The 17,374-nt window shown below is 39.7% G+C and overlaps 1 protein-coding gene across 1 annotated transcript in view; it reads right to left on the bottom strand.

The window, feature by feature from the left end:
• PXT1 (peroxisomal testis enriched protein 1) overlaps nucleotides 1-17,374 on the bottom strand; it is an 85,617-nt gene that overhangs the window by 20,707 nt on the left and 47,536 nt on the right. The window contains exon 2 of the mRNA XM_025862496.2: nucleotides 4,648-4,825. Coding sequence (XP_025718281.1) covers nucleotides 4,648-4,816 — 169 coding nt within the window. The 5' untranslated portion in view covers nucleotides 4,817-4,825. The remainder of the gene's footprint in view (nucleotides 1-4,647; nucleotides 4,826-17,374) is intronic.

The raw sequence follows: 17,374 nt of genomic DNA, 5'->3' as shown, positions 1-17,374 counted from the left end.
TATTTATTTGACAGAGAGACACAGCGAGAGAGGGAACACAAGCAGAGGGAGTGGGAGAGGGAGAAGCAGGCTTCCCGCGGAGCAGGGAGCCCAATGCGGGGCTGGATCCCAGGCGCCCCACTCATGAGATACTTTTTAAGTTAAGTTTTGAGGGGCGCCTGGGTGGCTCAGTCGTTAAGCGTCTGCCTTCAGCTCAGGTCATGATCCCAGGGTCCTGGGATCGAGCCCTGCATCGGGCTCCGCATCGGGCTCCCTGCTCCGTGAGAAGCCTGCTTCTCCCTCTCCCACTCCCCCTGCTTGTGTTCCCTCCTTCGCTGTGTCTTTCTCTGTCAAATAAATAAATAAAATCTTTAAAAAATAAAAATAAAAAAATGTATCTCATGAGTGTCATATTGTATTGTGGTTATACAGAAAAATCTTTGTTCTTAGGAGACAAATTATTTGGAGATAGAATTATTTAGAGATGAAGTTAGTAGATCTACAGCTTTATCTTACAACTTCTTTTGTAGCAAAGAAAAACATCTGTACTTGCATTCGTGAGTATGTGTGTATATGAATGTAGAGAGAGAGATAAAAAGATAAAGCAAATGTGCCCCCCCCACCAAAAAATGGTAAATTCGTGCAAAGGGTATATAACTAACCATAGTCTTATTTGTGCAACTTTTTTGTAGATTTTAAATTTTCCAAAGTAAACGTTGGAAAAGAAAAAAATACCTCAGGAAAGTCCTTAAAAGTGAAATAAAACATTTCTATTTAGTTTCTATAAACTCTTTGGAGTGCTTTTCAAGGCTCTTAGAATATATCTCGACTTCTCTGTCCAGCCTTCTTACTCTGTTTGACCAAATTTTACCTTTGAATCACATCTCAAAAATTACTTTCTCAATATGGCTTTTTTGAATCTTCCAAAATAATGTGATCGCTCACTACTGTGAATACCTATAGTGCTTTTAGTTCTATTGAGATACATCATACTCTAAATTTTGTTATAATCATTGAATGTTTTGGGACGCCTGGGTGGCTCAGTCAGTTGAGCGCCTGCCTTCATCTCAGGTCATGATCCCGGGGTCCTGGAATTGAGCCCCATCGTGGGCTCCCTGCTCATCCGGGAGTCTGCTTCCTCTCCCTCTGCTCCTCCCCCTCTGCTTGTGCTCTGTCTCTCGCTTTCTCTCTCAAATAAATGGAATCTTTAAAAAAAATCTTTGCATGCTTTTATTATATAAAACAAGAGATGATAATGTATATTAGATGTGTGTATTGCATACTTACCTATTGTACATACATTGTCGATAACAATAATTATTAGTTATGAGTTACTCCCTAAGAACTTAACAATTGAAAGAAAAAAGAAGTGTCTTTGATAACTAGAGGCAAGATTAATTTATATATAGTGGAAATGAGTGAGATGGACAGTCACTGGAAGAGGAGAGGCTATCAGCTCTCCCTTGAAAAATCGGCTCCCTCTGCCTGCAACTCCCACTGTCATTAACTCCTTCAGGTCTCAGTCCAGGGTTACACCTTGAGGGAAGTCTTCTCTAACCTCCCTGCTAGGTCAAAGCCCCATTATAGCACCTGGACCTCTTCTTAGCACTTATCACATTATGTTTAACATTAGTATGTTTAATCAACTACTATCTGCCTCCTTTACCAGACTGTATGCTTCAGTCAGAAGGGACTGTTAATGTTTTTGCTCACCACTGTCACCCCAGTATCTTGCACAGTGTTTGGAATTTAGTAGGCCCTTGTGTTTTTGTTTTGTTTTGTTTTTTGAATGAGTAAAAAATATGTCCATCTAGAGGAAGAGGGGGAGAGTTGATGAGACTCAGAAGAAAAGAGAGAGAGAGGCAAAAATGAGCATCCAAGCACTCTCAAAGGGAGAAAGAGGCTGAATAACTGGACTCTCTACTTCTACAATCAATATACCCCATTTAAACTACTTATACACCTACAAGCATACATATACACACACACACATATAAGGAATTCTGCCCTTTCCTACCAGTAATTATTACATTTCTAGAAGTGGAAAAGCCCTCTTTTTGCTCTTACTAAGTTTTGTTTTCCCAGGAGTTTCTAATTTCCCTTAAACAACGCATCAGGATGGTTTCTCTGGACTTCCCAAAATCCTACGCATCCCCTCAACTTTTCTAAGAAAAGGCGGCTTCAAGTTCCCCTTACAAAAATTGTTTTCTTTCTCCAGAGTTATACGTTCAAACGTGTCTATTTCCCCAAAGGAACCGAGACACATTTTGGCTTCAGCGAGTCACTGAATAATGACTGGTGATTTCCATTTTCAATCTGTATCCAAAAGCCAAAGAGGGAACAAGGGGACCTCTCAGTAATCAGCTTCCTCAGTAGGAGTTTTACGTGGAGCAGTACTTCAGGCTTCTTTTTAAAAATATTTTATTTATTTGTCAGAGAGAGAGAGAGAGAGCATGCACACACAGGCAGGGGAAGGGGCAGAGGGAGAAGCAGGCTCCCCACTGAGCGGGGAGCCCCATGTGGGACTCGATTCCAGGACCCTGGGATCATGACCTGAGCTGAAAGCAGACGCTTCATCGACTGAGCCCCCCAGGCGTACCTTTTTTTTCCCCCCCTTCCTTTTTTTCTTTAAGGTTCCCAGCCAGAGAGCATCCGCAGGTCCTCCGAGCGACCTCCCGCGACCTTCGCGGGCCCTGCAAGCCGCTGTGCCGCAGCCGCCGGCTCTCCGGCGGGAAGGCGCGCGCTCCGCCCCGCGGTTTTGGCGGCAGAGGTCACGTGGGCCCGCTGTGGCCCGGGAGGGGCGCGCCCGGCGCTCCCGGCGGCCAGAAGCGGTCTCCCGCGCGGGCGGTGACGCGCCTGGCTCGCTCCTAGCTCGGGGGACCCGGCACCCCAATCCAGTGCTCGGCGCCTCCCGTTACCCTGCGGCTTGGCGTTCCTGACGCCGTCCTGACACCTCCAGGGCCCTCTCGCACGGCCCCCTTCAGTCTGCACACCTGTAAATGCCCTAAAATATGAGGGGAGAAACGCGCCGCTCCCTCCTGGGCCGGGGAAAGAATGGGAGGGCGGTAGGAGGCTGGTGTCTGCTACCACCTCCCGCTGACGGATCCCTTGTTTCTAATTGTTTGGCGGTCCCTGAACGCACGCCGGTGGCCCACCAGACTGAAATACCCGTCACAAGTAAGATTTTACATACAGAGTAAAACCAGAGTTCTAGGCGGGAAAACAAGCGTAAATTAGGTTGTTGGCTGTTACTCTATAACTCAAACGTAGGAGCTTTATTCTTCACCCCGCTTCTGCTTTTGAAGTGAAACTGTAATTTGGTTTAAATGTGGCAACCGCCCACAGGGCACCTCAGAAGGTGCTTGAGGAGGACTCTGTGAGGCTCAAATGGTAATAGCTGAGTGTGGAAACAAACTGGAAAAAGTTTACAATAAAACAGAAGTTCCAGAATAGTGATAACGATCGCACGACTTTATGAATACGCTAAAAACCTTTGGATTTTGCCCTTTAAAAGGTTGAACTTTATGGTGTACGGATCACATCTCGGCTCAGGTCATGGTCCTGGAGTCCCAGGATCAGGTCCCGTATCGGGCTCCCTGCTCGGCAGGGAGTCTACTTCTCCCTCGGACCCTCCCTCCTCTCATGTGCTCTCTCTCTCTCATTCTCTCTCCCAAATAAATAAACTCTTTAAAAAACAAAATATATGTGCTAGGAGGTATTCATAGGTGACAAAAGTCTCAGGCTTTGAGAAATCATTGTTGACACCTGCACAGATCAAAATTCAGTATTTTAGTCAATTCAGTTATTTCTGGAAAACAGATATCTTATTTGATATGTGGCAAGAGAGACCGTCAGGATGCCTGAAATTTCCACTTTCTCAGTGGCACGTAATTCTTTTAAAACTGGAGAACAGTCTGAGATTAGCTTTAATTATTCCTTTCAGGTATCTAGCATATTCTTAACCTAAAAGTCTAAACCCCCATAAATTTAACTCCTTTAACCCCAATACCCTAATGCCCTTCAAAACACGAGGCTTTAATTTTCCAACATTCCAGGGTGCCTGGGTGGCTCTGTTGGTTAAGCGACTGCCTTCAGCTCAGGTCATGATCCTGGAGTCTCAGGATTGAGTCCCATGTCGGGCTCCCTGCTCGGCAGGGAGTCTGCTTCTCCCTCTGACCCTCTTCCCTCTCATGCTCTCATTCTCTCTCAAATAAATAAATAAAATCTTTAAAAAAAAAAATATTCCCCCAACATTCAGGGGCATTTAGGAATCATGCAATTTTTGCAAAACAAAAATTCAAGTTTGTATTTCCTTCTTGTTCTTTCCCATATTGGCAAAATCAAAGAGGAACCTAAACTGAATTTTCTCTACTTAACAATAGACATTGTCAGGTCAAGTCAAAGACAAATCTGTATTAAAAGACAAATTTGATCTATTTTAGTTAATCTGAGACCATCTTCATGAGCTAACAGACACTAAGAGATTTATGAGGCAAAGTCAGTTTTAGATTTTTACCACCTCAGAACATTGATGAATAGGTTTACCACTATCTTCCTACAGTTAATGTTTAAATAATCTATTTAAGGCCCAATTTTATGTCCTCGATACCAAGAAAAATACATGCTAAGTAGAATATTTATCCTAGCTTAACACAAATAATATCTTACCTGGGTTCCTTGACATGGCTGAAACTGGCTGGGAGCTGACAAGTCGGGTCATGTACTCCCTCTGAAAACTGTATTTCACCCACAGGGATTTGCAACAATTTGTTACTTTGGGAGAGGGATTCAGAAGTTCTTTAGGTTCACAAACAATGGTATCATGTTTTTTCTTCATGTTTTTTCCCTGTTGAAAAATATATCTTCAGAGAATTTCCCCATCAGTATATATTCAGTATGTTTGATGAATATTGGTGTTCTAACAATACAAGCAAGCCTTTATTCTATATATCTAAAGGTTATGGTTTTGAGTGGAAAATGGAACAGGGTAATTAAGTTCTTTTTCAACTTAGATAAACATCTTTCCATATTGTTGGTCTTTAGATCTGCAACACCACCCCACATCCTCATCTCCAGGCAGTTTTTCTTCATCTTTTCAATAGCCGCATTCTACTAAGAGAGCAGTCTAAATAAGTATGCATAGAAAAACACAAAAGAATTAGCATAGCCAAAAGAAAATGGATTAAAAACCTAGAGATGGGGACGGTTGAGTATGAAATAATTTTTGTCCTACTTCCTTGCGTGTATATGATTTTGTATTCTCTCTTTAATTCTCCATATACATATAGTCCGTCTCTACAGACTCTAATGAAGACTATTCTCCCACCCCCACCCCTTTTTTCTAATACTGCAGCACCAAACCAATACATTGAAGAATTGAACTAAGACTTTCGTTGTTTACCCATGCACTTAATTCTCTTGACTTAAAGGTTGGCCACAGTTTCACTTTCTAGTTTACCTTCTAAATCTAAGCAGTTAATGGAAAGGGAAGGAATGGTTAGAAGTCAGAGACAATAAAGAACAACTAAAGAAAGTAACAGGAGAGGACTTCAGGAGCCTTAGATCAATGCTATCCAATAAAAATATGTGAATCACATATGTAATTTTAAGGTTTCTAGCAGCTACACTAAACAAGTAAAAAGAAACATGTAAAATTAATTTTAATGATGTTTTATTTACCCAAACATATCCCAAAAGAAATCCAAATATTCCAACAGGTAATCAATATAAAAAATTATTAATGAAATATCTTAGATTCTTGTTAATGTACGTCTTCAAAATCCAGTATGTATTTTACACTTAACAATACATCTCAGTTTGGACTAGCCACATTTCCGGTGCTCAGTAGCTACATGTGGCTAGTGGCTGCATTGCAGCTTTAGACAAAGAAGCCAAGAACTAAAAAGAAATGACTGAGAGAAAAGCAATAAGCAGTTATCTGAGCTATGCAAACCAAGAGGGGGTGGGAATTAGCAAGTAGAATTCTGACTCATTATTTTTCAAAGTCACTACATTTTCTAGAGCAGAATACTACTTGAATATTTTGATTTTTATAATCTGGGCCAGATTAGGGAAGAGGGTGCTGTGGGTTGAAGGGTTGTGGGTGTCTGGGCATTTTTGGCACCTTGGGCAGCTTGACAGTTCTTTTTTTTTTAATCCCTGTGACTTCTTTATTTTATAACTGAAAGTTTGTGCTTCTTAATCCCCTTCACCTATCTTAACAGCTTGGCATTTTAACTATATGCATCAGACAACCTTCTGATCCTAATTTGATTTCTCAAGTAAACTTTCCTTTGGAAAAAGGACACGCTCTCCAGCTAATGCATCACAGCCAAACTGGCCCTGAATAGAATTATTACATTACTAAATTTGTCAAAGTCGACAGTTGAGATACAGTTACAGAGTGAGGTTCTTTTTTTTAAAGATTTTATTTTTTTATTTGAGAAAAATAGAGAGCATGGGGCAGGAGGGGCAGTGGGAGAGGGAGAAGCAGGCTCCCTGCCTAGCAGAGAGCCCAAAATGGGCCTCGATCCCAGGACTCTGGGATCACAACCTGAGCTGAAGGCAGATGCTTAACCAACTGAGCCACCCAGCCACACCCAGAGTGAGGTTCTTATCTGAAAAAGCCAGCTGATAGTCTTACCCATCAGCCCATTTTGAAATTGTCACTTTGTACTATGTATTCACATGACATTGCTAGATAACTGAGAATAAAATATCTAACCATGGTCTTTCAAAATAAACAACCGAGAATGTTGGAATTGGTTTTCCCCAAATTGGTGTGCTTTTTTTAAAGATTTTTTATTTATTTATTTGACAGAGAGAGAGCACAAGCAGGGGCAGCAACAGGCAGAGGGAGAGGGAGAAACCGACTCCCCTCGGAGCAGGGAGCCCAATGTGGGGGCTCGATCCTGGACCCTGGGATCATGACCTGAGCCAAAAGCATACACTTAACCGACTGAGCCACCCAGGCGGCCCCCAAAATAGGTCTTTATTATAATTTTTCCCAAACAATTCTGCAGGATGTTAAGAGGTATTTATTGAAAAATAATCAATGCTAATAGTTTTCCATCTAAAATTTATTTTTAAATATATGTAAGGAAAGCACTATGCTCTTTTACATAGTTGTTTGTATAATTAGATAATTGCCTTTAGGAAATGGTGTGCCTACCTGAAAACACCAGCAAATCCCAGGATTCATGAAAGCATGATAATGGATATGCACATGGAAGTGAGGCAGCTACTGAGCTGATGATGTATGTTGTCTATTTAATAATCATTGGCTTATTGTATTATTATTTCAATATATATATTTATAATATTTTTCACCTAATAAATTATGTTATCTACTTTGGAAGTTGTTCTGATACAAAGTTTAAAGTATATATGAGTGAAGTTTTTATCATTTCTTGAAGAAACTAATTCATGTGTGGATTTACATTTTGCTGTCTATGTGTGGTAGGCTGAATAACAGTTCAGATATTCACATCCTAACCCCCAGAACCTGGGGATATTTTACCTTATGTAGCAAAATGCGTTTTGCTGATGTGGTCAAGTTAAAGCTATTGAGAAATTTCTAATCATCCTGAGTTATCTGGGCACAACTTAATCATATGGGTCTTTATAAGAGGAGGCAGAAAGGTCAGAGTCAGCAAAGGAGGTATGACAGTGGAAGCAGAGGTCAGAGTGACATGAGAAAGATTCTATGAACCAAGAAATACAGCCTCTGGAAGGTAAAAACAACTGGAAGCAAGGAAACGGATTCTCTCCTCAAGCCTCCAGAAGGAAGGCAGCCTTACCAACCCATTTTATTTCATTTTTTTAAAAGATTTATTTATTTATTTTGAGAGAGTGAGAATGAGAGAGAGAGAGAGAGAGAGAGAGTACATGAGACGGGGGAGGGTCAGAGGGAGAAGCAGGCTCCTCGCTGAGCAGGGAGCCCGATGCGGGACTCGATCCCGGGACTCCAGGATCATGACCTGAGCCAAAGGCAGTCACAACCAACTGAGCCACCCAGGCGCCCTTTACCAACCCGTTTTAGACTTCAGACCTCCAGAACTGTAAGATAATAAATTTGTGTTGTTTTTGTCACTCAGTCTCTGGTAATTTATAGCAGCAGAAATAGAAAATTTATACACTATGCTGATCTGAGTGCATATTACTATCAGTACATTATAATTTTAAAAGTGTTCATGTAAATTAAGTTTAGAGATGGACAAGAGTTCATTTGATAGTGTTTCTATAATAATAACTAGACAATCATAATAACTAAGATCGTGAAACTCTAAATAACTACTTATTGGTGGTAGCAACTGTAAATCCAACTACTTTTTTTTAAGTAATCTCTATATTCAACATGGAGCTTGACTGAACTCAAAACTCCAAAATCAAAATCAAAGTAAGTAAAATCAAAATCAAGAGTCACATGCTCTACAGACTGAGCCAGCCTGGTGCCCCTAACTACAAATCTTTATAATGAGTAATATATGTTGATCAACAATGAAAAATACATATTTAGGGGTGCCTGGGTGGCTCAGTTAAGCGTCTGCCTTCGGCTCAGGTCATGATCTCAGGGAACTGGGATCGAGCCCCACATCAGGCTTCCTGCTCGGCGGGGAGCCTGCTTCCCCCTCTGCCTGCTGCTCCCCCTGCTCATGCTCTCTCTCTCTCTCTCTGGCAAATTAAAAAAAAAATCGTAAAAAAAATAGATATTAAATATAAATACAAAATACAAAAAATAAAATTTTATATATTTTATATATATCCCCTACTAAACTAGGCATTGCACTACACACTGGGGATATAGCAGTCAGCAAGACAGAAATGGCCCCCTTCTAGCAGGGGAGGCAGACACATATACTTCATTAGAATCATGGTAGGTGTTATGAGAATATATTATAGGGAGTGAGCCTAACCTAGTCTGGGTGGTCAGACGGGACTCATCTAGGAATGATGTTTAAGAGGGGACCTAAAAGATGACTTGGAATTGGCCAAGAGGGAATAGGAAGGAAGGGAAAAGAATGTCTCAGGGAGCTAGAACACCACGTGCAAAAGCCCAAAGGCAGTAAAGACTTCAAGGCACTTGAAAAACTAAAAACAAAAACAGTGGAGACTTTTCAATTCAAGATAGCTGAGATCTTCCCCATACCAGTTCTCTCAAAAATAACAAGGAGGAAAAAGAAAAATACAGATTTCATGTTTATTGAACTGGTATTTGAACTGGTAGTCACCCCAAACCACAACACATGAAAATTGAAAATGGATTGAGGGTGGTGAAGGACTTAGCAGCCTCAAGGAAAGTCAAGCCTAAGTGGTTAAAGAAGGAGAAGCAAGGCAGGTCACCCTGAGGAGCCCTGGAAAGACTCACGAACTAGAAGTAGGTAAAGTGCAGAGGGAAGTTAGAGTGGAGGTGGGAGGAGTGTAATGCTGAAAACGGAGATTTGTTTGAAAATCTGTTTAATAAGTGGACAGATCCCCACGTCCCCACTCCACCTGACATAATCAGGCTACTGCTTTTACCTCTACAGGAAACAGAAAATGTCACCTCTGGAGAAAGCAAACCAAAGGAGTTCTAGATGTGGCAACATGAGGCATAGATCAGAGTGAGAGTAAGATATCTGACTGAAAAAAGAGGAATTAAGTCTGAAACCAAAAATGAGGCTTTTTCTGCTGCTTCTGCTCAGACACAGAACTTTGCCACCAAGTTCTACTTTTAGCAAAGAATAAAGGGCACTTCTCAGGAAGAAATGAACCATGCCAGAAAAAAGAGCCACAGATACTGACATTTGGGGGTCCCCAAAGGAAAAGCTTTCAATTAACAAGACTCAAACACACACTCAGGGCCTCTGCTCAGCTTTTAGGACTTCACTCTTAAAATCTGAACGGATAAAAATCACCAGATACCAGAGGGAAAACTTTAACATGAAAAAGTAAAAAACCTCCAACATGTAGGAATCAGGGAGAGAAAAGGAATCACAAAAAACAGAGACAATTCAGGGAGCACAAAAATACTTCAAAGAAAGACACGTGGGTGGCTCAGTCGGTTAAGCTAAGCATTTGCCTTCTCCTCAGGTCATGATCCCAGGGTCCTGGGATCAAGCCCCACATCAGGCTCCTTGCTCAGCCAGGAGCCTGCTTCTCCCTCTGTCTGCCATTCCCCACTGCTTGTGCACTCTCTCTCTGACAAATAAATAAAATCTTTAAAAAAGTACTTCAAAGAAATTATAGTATCATCAGAAAATTATTGTATCCATGAAACAAGAACAGGATGCTAAAAGAAGAAATAGTCTAAGAGCAAGGAAGAGCAGTTGAAAATTACAAATACTAAAATTCATTAAAATTCAGTAAAAAATTATATATTGAAAGATAAAGACAAAGAAGTCCTCTGAAATAGAATGACCTTGGAAATTGATACAAGTCAGAAAAAGTCACGAGGACATTCTACAAAAATAACTGGCTGATTTTTTTTAAAAAATTAGTCTTATAAGGAGATAAAATGGTAGGCAGATGAAGGGCATTGCTCTAGATTTAAAAAGGCTAAAGAAATAAAACAACCAAATGCAATATGTGAACTTTGGATCCTGGCTTTAAAAAAAAAAAGGAAAGAAAAACTGCTATAAAAAAATGGTATTGAGGAATTATTGTTACTTTTCCTGGACACAATAATGCTATTACAGGCATACAGGGATTGTCCTTATTTTTAGGAGTTGCATTTTTAAAATATTTGGGGGTGTAATATGTTATCTACCACTTTCAAATAGGTCAGCAAAATAGTTAAATAAATAAAGCAAATATGGGGAAATGTTGACAATTGTTTAAATAGTGGATATACTGGTGTTGATCATACTATTCTCTCAACTTTGAAATTTTTCATAATTGTTATAAAGTACATATGTCAAAATGCTGATTACTGTTGCATCTAAGTAGCAGCTATATCCATGTTGAATTTACCATATCCTCGATTTTTCTTTATGTTTGAAATTTTTCATAATAAAAACTTAGGGATAAAGTCATGAGAGTGATCTAAAATTTTATAGACCTTTCTGTTAATTCTGTAAGAATTGTGGCCTCTTTTGTTATTGTTGTGTGAGTGTGTTTTTTTACTGCACAACATATTTTTTTAAATGTTTTATTTAAATTCAATTTAGTTAACATAGTGTATTAGTCGTCTCAGGAGTAGAAGGTAGTGATCCATCAGTTGCATATAACACCCAGTGCTCATTACATCAAGTGACCTCCTTAATGCCCATCACCCAGTTACCCCATCCCCCTACCCACCTCCCTTCCATCAACCCTCAGTTTGTTTCCTCTTATGGTTTGCCACCCTGTTTTCGTCTTATTTGATTTTTCCTTCCCTTCCCCTATGTTCATCTGTTTTGTTTCTTAAAATCATATGGTATTTGTCTTTGTCTGATTTATTATGCTTAGCATAATACCCTCTAGTTCCATCCACATCATTGCAAATGGCAAGATTTCATTCCTTTTGATGGCTGAGTAATATTCCTTTGTATACCTAGACCACATCATCTTTATCCATTCATCTGTCGATGGACATCTGGGCTCTTTCCAGCCTTTGGCTATTGTGGACATTGCTGCTATAAACATCGGGTTGCATGTGCCCCTTCGAATCACTATGTTGTATCCTTTGGATAAATACCTAGTAATGCAATTGCTGGGTCATAAAGTAGTTCTATTTTTAACTTTCTGAGGAACTTCCATACTGTTTTCCAGAGTGGCTGTACCAGCTTGCATTTCCATCAACAGTGTAGGAGGGTTCCCCTTTCTCTGCATCCTTGCCAACATCTGTTCTTTCCTGACTTGTTAATTTTAGCCACTCTGACTGGTGTGAGGTGGTATTTCATTGAGGTTTTTGATTTGTATTTCCCTGATGCAGAGTGATTTTGAGCATTTCTTCATGTGTCTGTTAGCTATTTGTATGTCTTCTTTGGAGAAATGCCTGTTCATGTCTTCTGCCCATTTCTTGACTGGATTTTTTGTTTTTCAGGTGTTGAATTTGATAAGTTCTTTATAGATTTTCGATACTAGCCCTTTATCTGATATGTCATTTGCAATATCTTCTCCAATTCTTTAGGTTTCCTTTTAGTTTTGTTGACTGTTTCCTTTGCTGTGCAAAAGCTTTTTATCTTAATGAAGTCCCAATAGTTCATTTTTGCTTTTGTTTCCCTTCAGTTGTGGCCTCTTTTGAAAATAGTTCAAAATAGAATGAAGAAGTCAATACATTGGCTGAATCCAGTCAAATGAGGTAGCTATTGGGGCACCTGGGTGGCTTAGTCATTAAGTGTCTGTCTTTAGTTCAGGTCATGATCCCAGGGTCCTGGGATGGAGCCCCACATTGGGCTCCCTGCTCAGCAGGAGGCCTGCTTCTCCCTCTCCCACTCCCCCTGCTTGTGTTCCCTGTCTCGCTATCTCTCTCTGTGCCAAATAAATAAATAAATAAATATTTTTTTTTAAAGTGAGGCAGCTATCATAAGTCCTAATCAGATTGAAAATTAGTCAATGATATAACTGAAATCCTCCTTAGTTTTAGTGGAACAGTTTGGGTGTATAAAGGTCAAGTGAAATCAAACCTATATTTGGGATATCCAAGAGAATTTGGCATATAACAGAACTAACAATCACTCATATTTATAAATTTATTAGGCTTACAATAAATGCACAAGTACTTGGAAAGGCTTGTCAGTCAGACAATTAAGGTATGTAAAAAAGAATCAAAATATTTTAAATGTTTGTGATTTGAAAAGATTTATATTTAGTTAAGCGGCAATAGCCTCTATTCAATCAACTGCTAAAATTTGCTAGACTTTTAACTACAGTAATAAAATGTATCAGCTGAAATATAATTTTCTTTTTATTCTTAACAGTTTAGGGAGATTAATTTCTGAATAGTATTTTTATGTGGTTGAAAACCATCTTTGAAGTTATTAAAAGTCAAACATATTGACAAAAGAAGAAAAAGGTAAGACTAGAGGATCTAGAAAGCACAATATCTAAATAATAGGAACTGCAGGGGTGGAAGAGAGAAAAACACAGAGAAGGGAAGGGCTCATCAAAAGAAAGAAGTAAACTAATAGTGATGAAAGCAGGGATTTAGGGGGAGGAAAAAGATTTTTGTAATAAATTATTTTTTTAAGATTTTATTTATTTGATATATAATATCATCAAATTATATGATAATTTGAGAGACACACAGCAAGAGAGGAAACACAAGCAGGGGGAGTGGGAGTGGGAGAGGGAGAGAGAGAAGCAGGCCTCCCACTGAGCAGGGAGCCCCATGTGGGGCCAATCCCAGGACCCTGGGATCATGACCTGAGCCGAAGGTAGACGCCTAACGACTGAGCCACCCAGGTGCCCCTGTAATAAATTATTTAGCAGTGACTGGTTTCTAAATTATGTGCCTGGATTAGTTTTAAAAAATAAAAAATAATTTAAAAAAAAAAGAAGCAAAGCAAAAGAAAGCCAGTGTGATTGAAGAATAATGGGTAAGTAGCCCCTAAAAGGAAAGATATAGAGGCAGGAGCCAAATCATGCAGGGCCTTATATGCCCGACTAAGGGTTTTAGATTTTATCTTAAAAGAAGTGAGATGGGGCACCTGGGTGGCTCAGTCCATTAAGCTTCCAACTCTTGATTTTGGCTCAGGTCATAATCTCAGGGTCATGAGATTGAGCCCCGTGTATGGCTCCACGCTGGACATGGAACCTGCTTGAGATTCTCTATCCCTCTTTCCCTGCCCCTCCCCTGCTCACACTCTCTCTCGAAAAAAATAAAAAATAAAAAAAAATAAAAGAAGTGAGACGCTATTTGAGGTATTTAAATAAGGGAATGACAGGATCAGATTTCTGTTTTAAAAGACCACTCTGGCTACTGAATGGAGGGGATTTGCAAGCAGGCAAGAGATGACTATATTTCAGTAATCCGCTAGGGTGGTTAACAGTGGAAATGGAGAGAAGTAGACTGAAGAAGTAGAATTGATTGATTAGAAAACAGGATGAGGGGTGCCTGGGTGGCTCAGTCAGTTAAGCTTCTGCCTTCAGCTCAGGTCATGATCTCAGGGTCCTGGGATCGATCCCTGCAGTAGGCTCTCTGCTCAGCGGGGGGGTCTGCTTCTCCCTCTCACTCTCCCTCTGTACTCTCTCTCAAATAAATAAACTCTTTTAAAAAAATTTAGAGGGACGCCTGGGGGGCTCAATCGTTAAGTGTCTGCCTTCGGCTCAGGTCATGATCCCAGGGTCCTGGGCTCGAGCCCTGCATCGGGCTCCCTGCTCTGCGGGAAGCCTGCTTCTCCCTCTCCCACTTCCCCTGCTTGTGTTCCCTCTCTCGCTGTGCCTCTCTCTGTCAAATAAATAAAATCTTAAAAAAAAAAAAATTTAGAAAACAAGATGATAGGGAGATGCCCAAGTTTTTGTTGAGCAAATAAGTGGATTATGGTGGCATTACTAAACCAGAGAATTCCAGCATAGAATTAATATTTTGCTTTGTTTGGTGGTAGGTTTTATTTGGGAGAGGGGTGTTGGTGACAGGAAATGCTAAATTGGATATATTGAACGCTGTCTCTGAAAATCATTCAAGTAAAGATGTTAAGTGAGCATTTGCCAAGACAAATTTGGAGTTCAGAAGAGATATCAGGGCTGGAAATTTGAATTTGTGAGTCATTATCCTAGAAAAGATGAAAAACGCTGTGTAAGTGAAAAGAACACCCTTATGTTCAATCACTAAGGAAATATTTATTAAACTCCTACTATGTGCCAGGCACTGTGCTAGGTTACAATTGTGAGCAAAACTTTTATGGTACAGGATATATAAGTGGATTCCACTGTGGGCAGTACCAGTCCCTACAGGGTGTTGTTGAAATTGTTGTCACATATTTGTATAGTGGTATTAACAGGGGGTTATATTCAGATTTAACAGGTTCAGTCAGGTACCATAGACCTACTCCAATGCCTGCCAAGATCCTACCCACAAAAAAATTGTCCTACAACCTATATGCTATATTTGTACTGCTCCTCTGGATATTCATGTAGGTTAAAAAAATCCATGTATAATTATGGATTATTCTCCATACTTAGAACTTAAGTCTGTTTCACATATAAATCCAAGATCTTTTGCATGGGTTTTATATACACTTGATTTTCTAAGAATGCATTATAGCATAAATTCAGAGAAATCAAGAGAAACATACTTTAATTGTTGTTTTTCTGAACTTTACCAAAATTTGTTTACTATATCAGAATACCAAATCATAGACTACAACACCACACATGGTAATCGAGTTCCTAATTTAACATACCTTATCAGACTGTATTTGTGGCTGTCACATTCCCAGTGATTCTATGTATAGGTACAACCAAATGACTACTTAATTGAGCCTTCTCTTGTATTATGCCTGAGTAATGTACTGAAATACATATTATTTTATGGTAACTCCTATTGTAAATTACTTTCCTTTCATTCTCCTCTATGAGAAGGGTATTATATAGATTTTTTCAAAAATTGGATTTGTACATAGTTCCTATTAACCATACATGTCATTCCAGGAGAGAAGACAAGATCTGACAACAGAGTTGTTTTTTAAAAAGTAACTTTCAGGGATGCCTGGGTGGCTCAGTTAGTTAAATATCTGACTTTGGCTCAGGTCATGATCCCAGGGTCCTGGGATCGAGCCCCACATCGGGCTCTCTGCTCAGCGGGGAGTCTGCTTCTCCCTCTCCCTCTGCCTGCCGCTCTCCCTGCTTGTGCTCTCTTGCTCTCTGACAAATAAATAAATGAAATCTTTTAAAAAATAAAAATCAATGAATCAATAAAAAATAAAAAGCGACTTTCAAAGTGTTCTAAGTCCCTTACATTAACCCAGAAGAGGTAAAAGTACAAATATAAATTTATGTTATACTTAGGAAGTTCTACTTTTTATATGATATAAAATTAGATCTATATCAATAGCTCCATGAGGCTGGGACGGTAATGACAGTGTGCTAGCTCCAACCTGGACCTGAAGGGGCCTAGTGTGTGTCTCTGTTTGCCCTTTTGTACTTCTTGCCATCTCCAGAAGAGCTTTCCCTGGGTAGCTGCTTGCCCCTCAAACTGAGCACCAGAAAGAATGCAAAACAGAAGCCAGCAAAATGTCAATAGGTTAGAATTAGGGATTCTTCCCCCTCCCTTTTCCCAAAGAAAGGGAATTAGAGATTCTTTATTCTCCCTATTTTCCAAATTTTCTAAATGAGCATAAATTACTTTTCATACTCAGAAGATGGAAAGGTTACTAAAGAAATAAAATCATTAACTCTCCTTGCAGCAGAGTAACACATATTTATATTTCTCCTAGGACATGAATTTATTAGAGTGCACACAGTAGGCAATAAACATTTGTTGATGAAAAAAGGAACCCTCTTAACTCACCTCTCCTGGGCGAGTCTTTGTCCTTGTCTTTCTCTCCCTTCGAAGACAAGCTTCCTCATTTTCTCCACTTCCAGTTTCTCTCTCCCTCTCTGACTCCTCCTTCTCCTTCCCTATTTTTTTAAATAATTTATTCTCTATATTGTCCCAGCATTTTATAATTTTTTTTTTTTTTTTGAGAGAGAAAGAGCATGCATGCACTAGCGGGGTCGGGGAGGGGCAGAGGGAGAGAGAATCCACAAGCGGACTCCCTGGCTGAGCACAGAGCACTCAGGGCTCAGATCTCACAACCCTGAGATTATGACCTGAGCCGAAATCAAGAATCAGATGCTTCACTGACGGAGCCTCCCAGGCACCTCCTTCCCTAATTGTTCTTAGTCATTCTCTCTTCTTTCCCTTCTCTCTAGCTCTAAGTTTTCTTCCCATGTTTCTCTCCTTTTCTTTTATTCTTCCCTTTTTTTCTCTTTAATTTAGTATTGCCTCCCACGTTCTTTCTTCTCTCCTCCTTCCATGGGAATTCTACCTCTTAGCTATCGATAATAAATACTTATAATGTTTATTGAAAGTTCATTATTTACAGAAATGTATCCTGTTTTTAGTGTTAATTTTTAAATGTAAAAATAGATCTATACTTGTGCTTAATTTTTTAAGGATTATTCTAATGACACATTAACAGCTAAATTAAGTTGCTTTTTAAATATGTGTGATTCTTTCTTGACTTTTCCATGGTCCGTGATCCTAGATGAAAGCTCCACTACCTCAATTCATACCTCTCCAACAAAAAGGACTGTCCTCCAGTGACCTTCAGGTCCTGGAAATTCTGCTTATTTGGACAGACAATATTTACACACATAACCAAGGTCATCTTTAAGAAGCTTTTGGAGCCCAGGCCAAATTCCACCTCCTGACACATGTCCCTATATATATTTCTTTTTTTTTTTTTAAAGATTTTATTTATTTGACAGAGAGAGACAGAGCGAGAGAAGG

The sequence above is a fragment of the Callorhinus ursinus genome, unplaced genomic scaffold (genome assembly GCF_003265705.2).
Source record: "Callorhinus ursinus isolate GAN/ISIS: 27379988/994484 unplaced genomic scaffold, GSC_fseal_2.0 scaffold59, whole genome shotgun sequence".
In the NCBI taxonomy this organism is placed as follows: Eukaryota; Metazoa; Chordata; class Mammalia; order Carnivora; family Otariidae; genus Callorhinus; species Callorhinus ursinus.
This window is presented reverse-complemented; position numbering and strand designations above follow the sequence as displayed.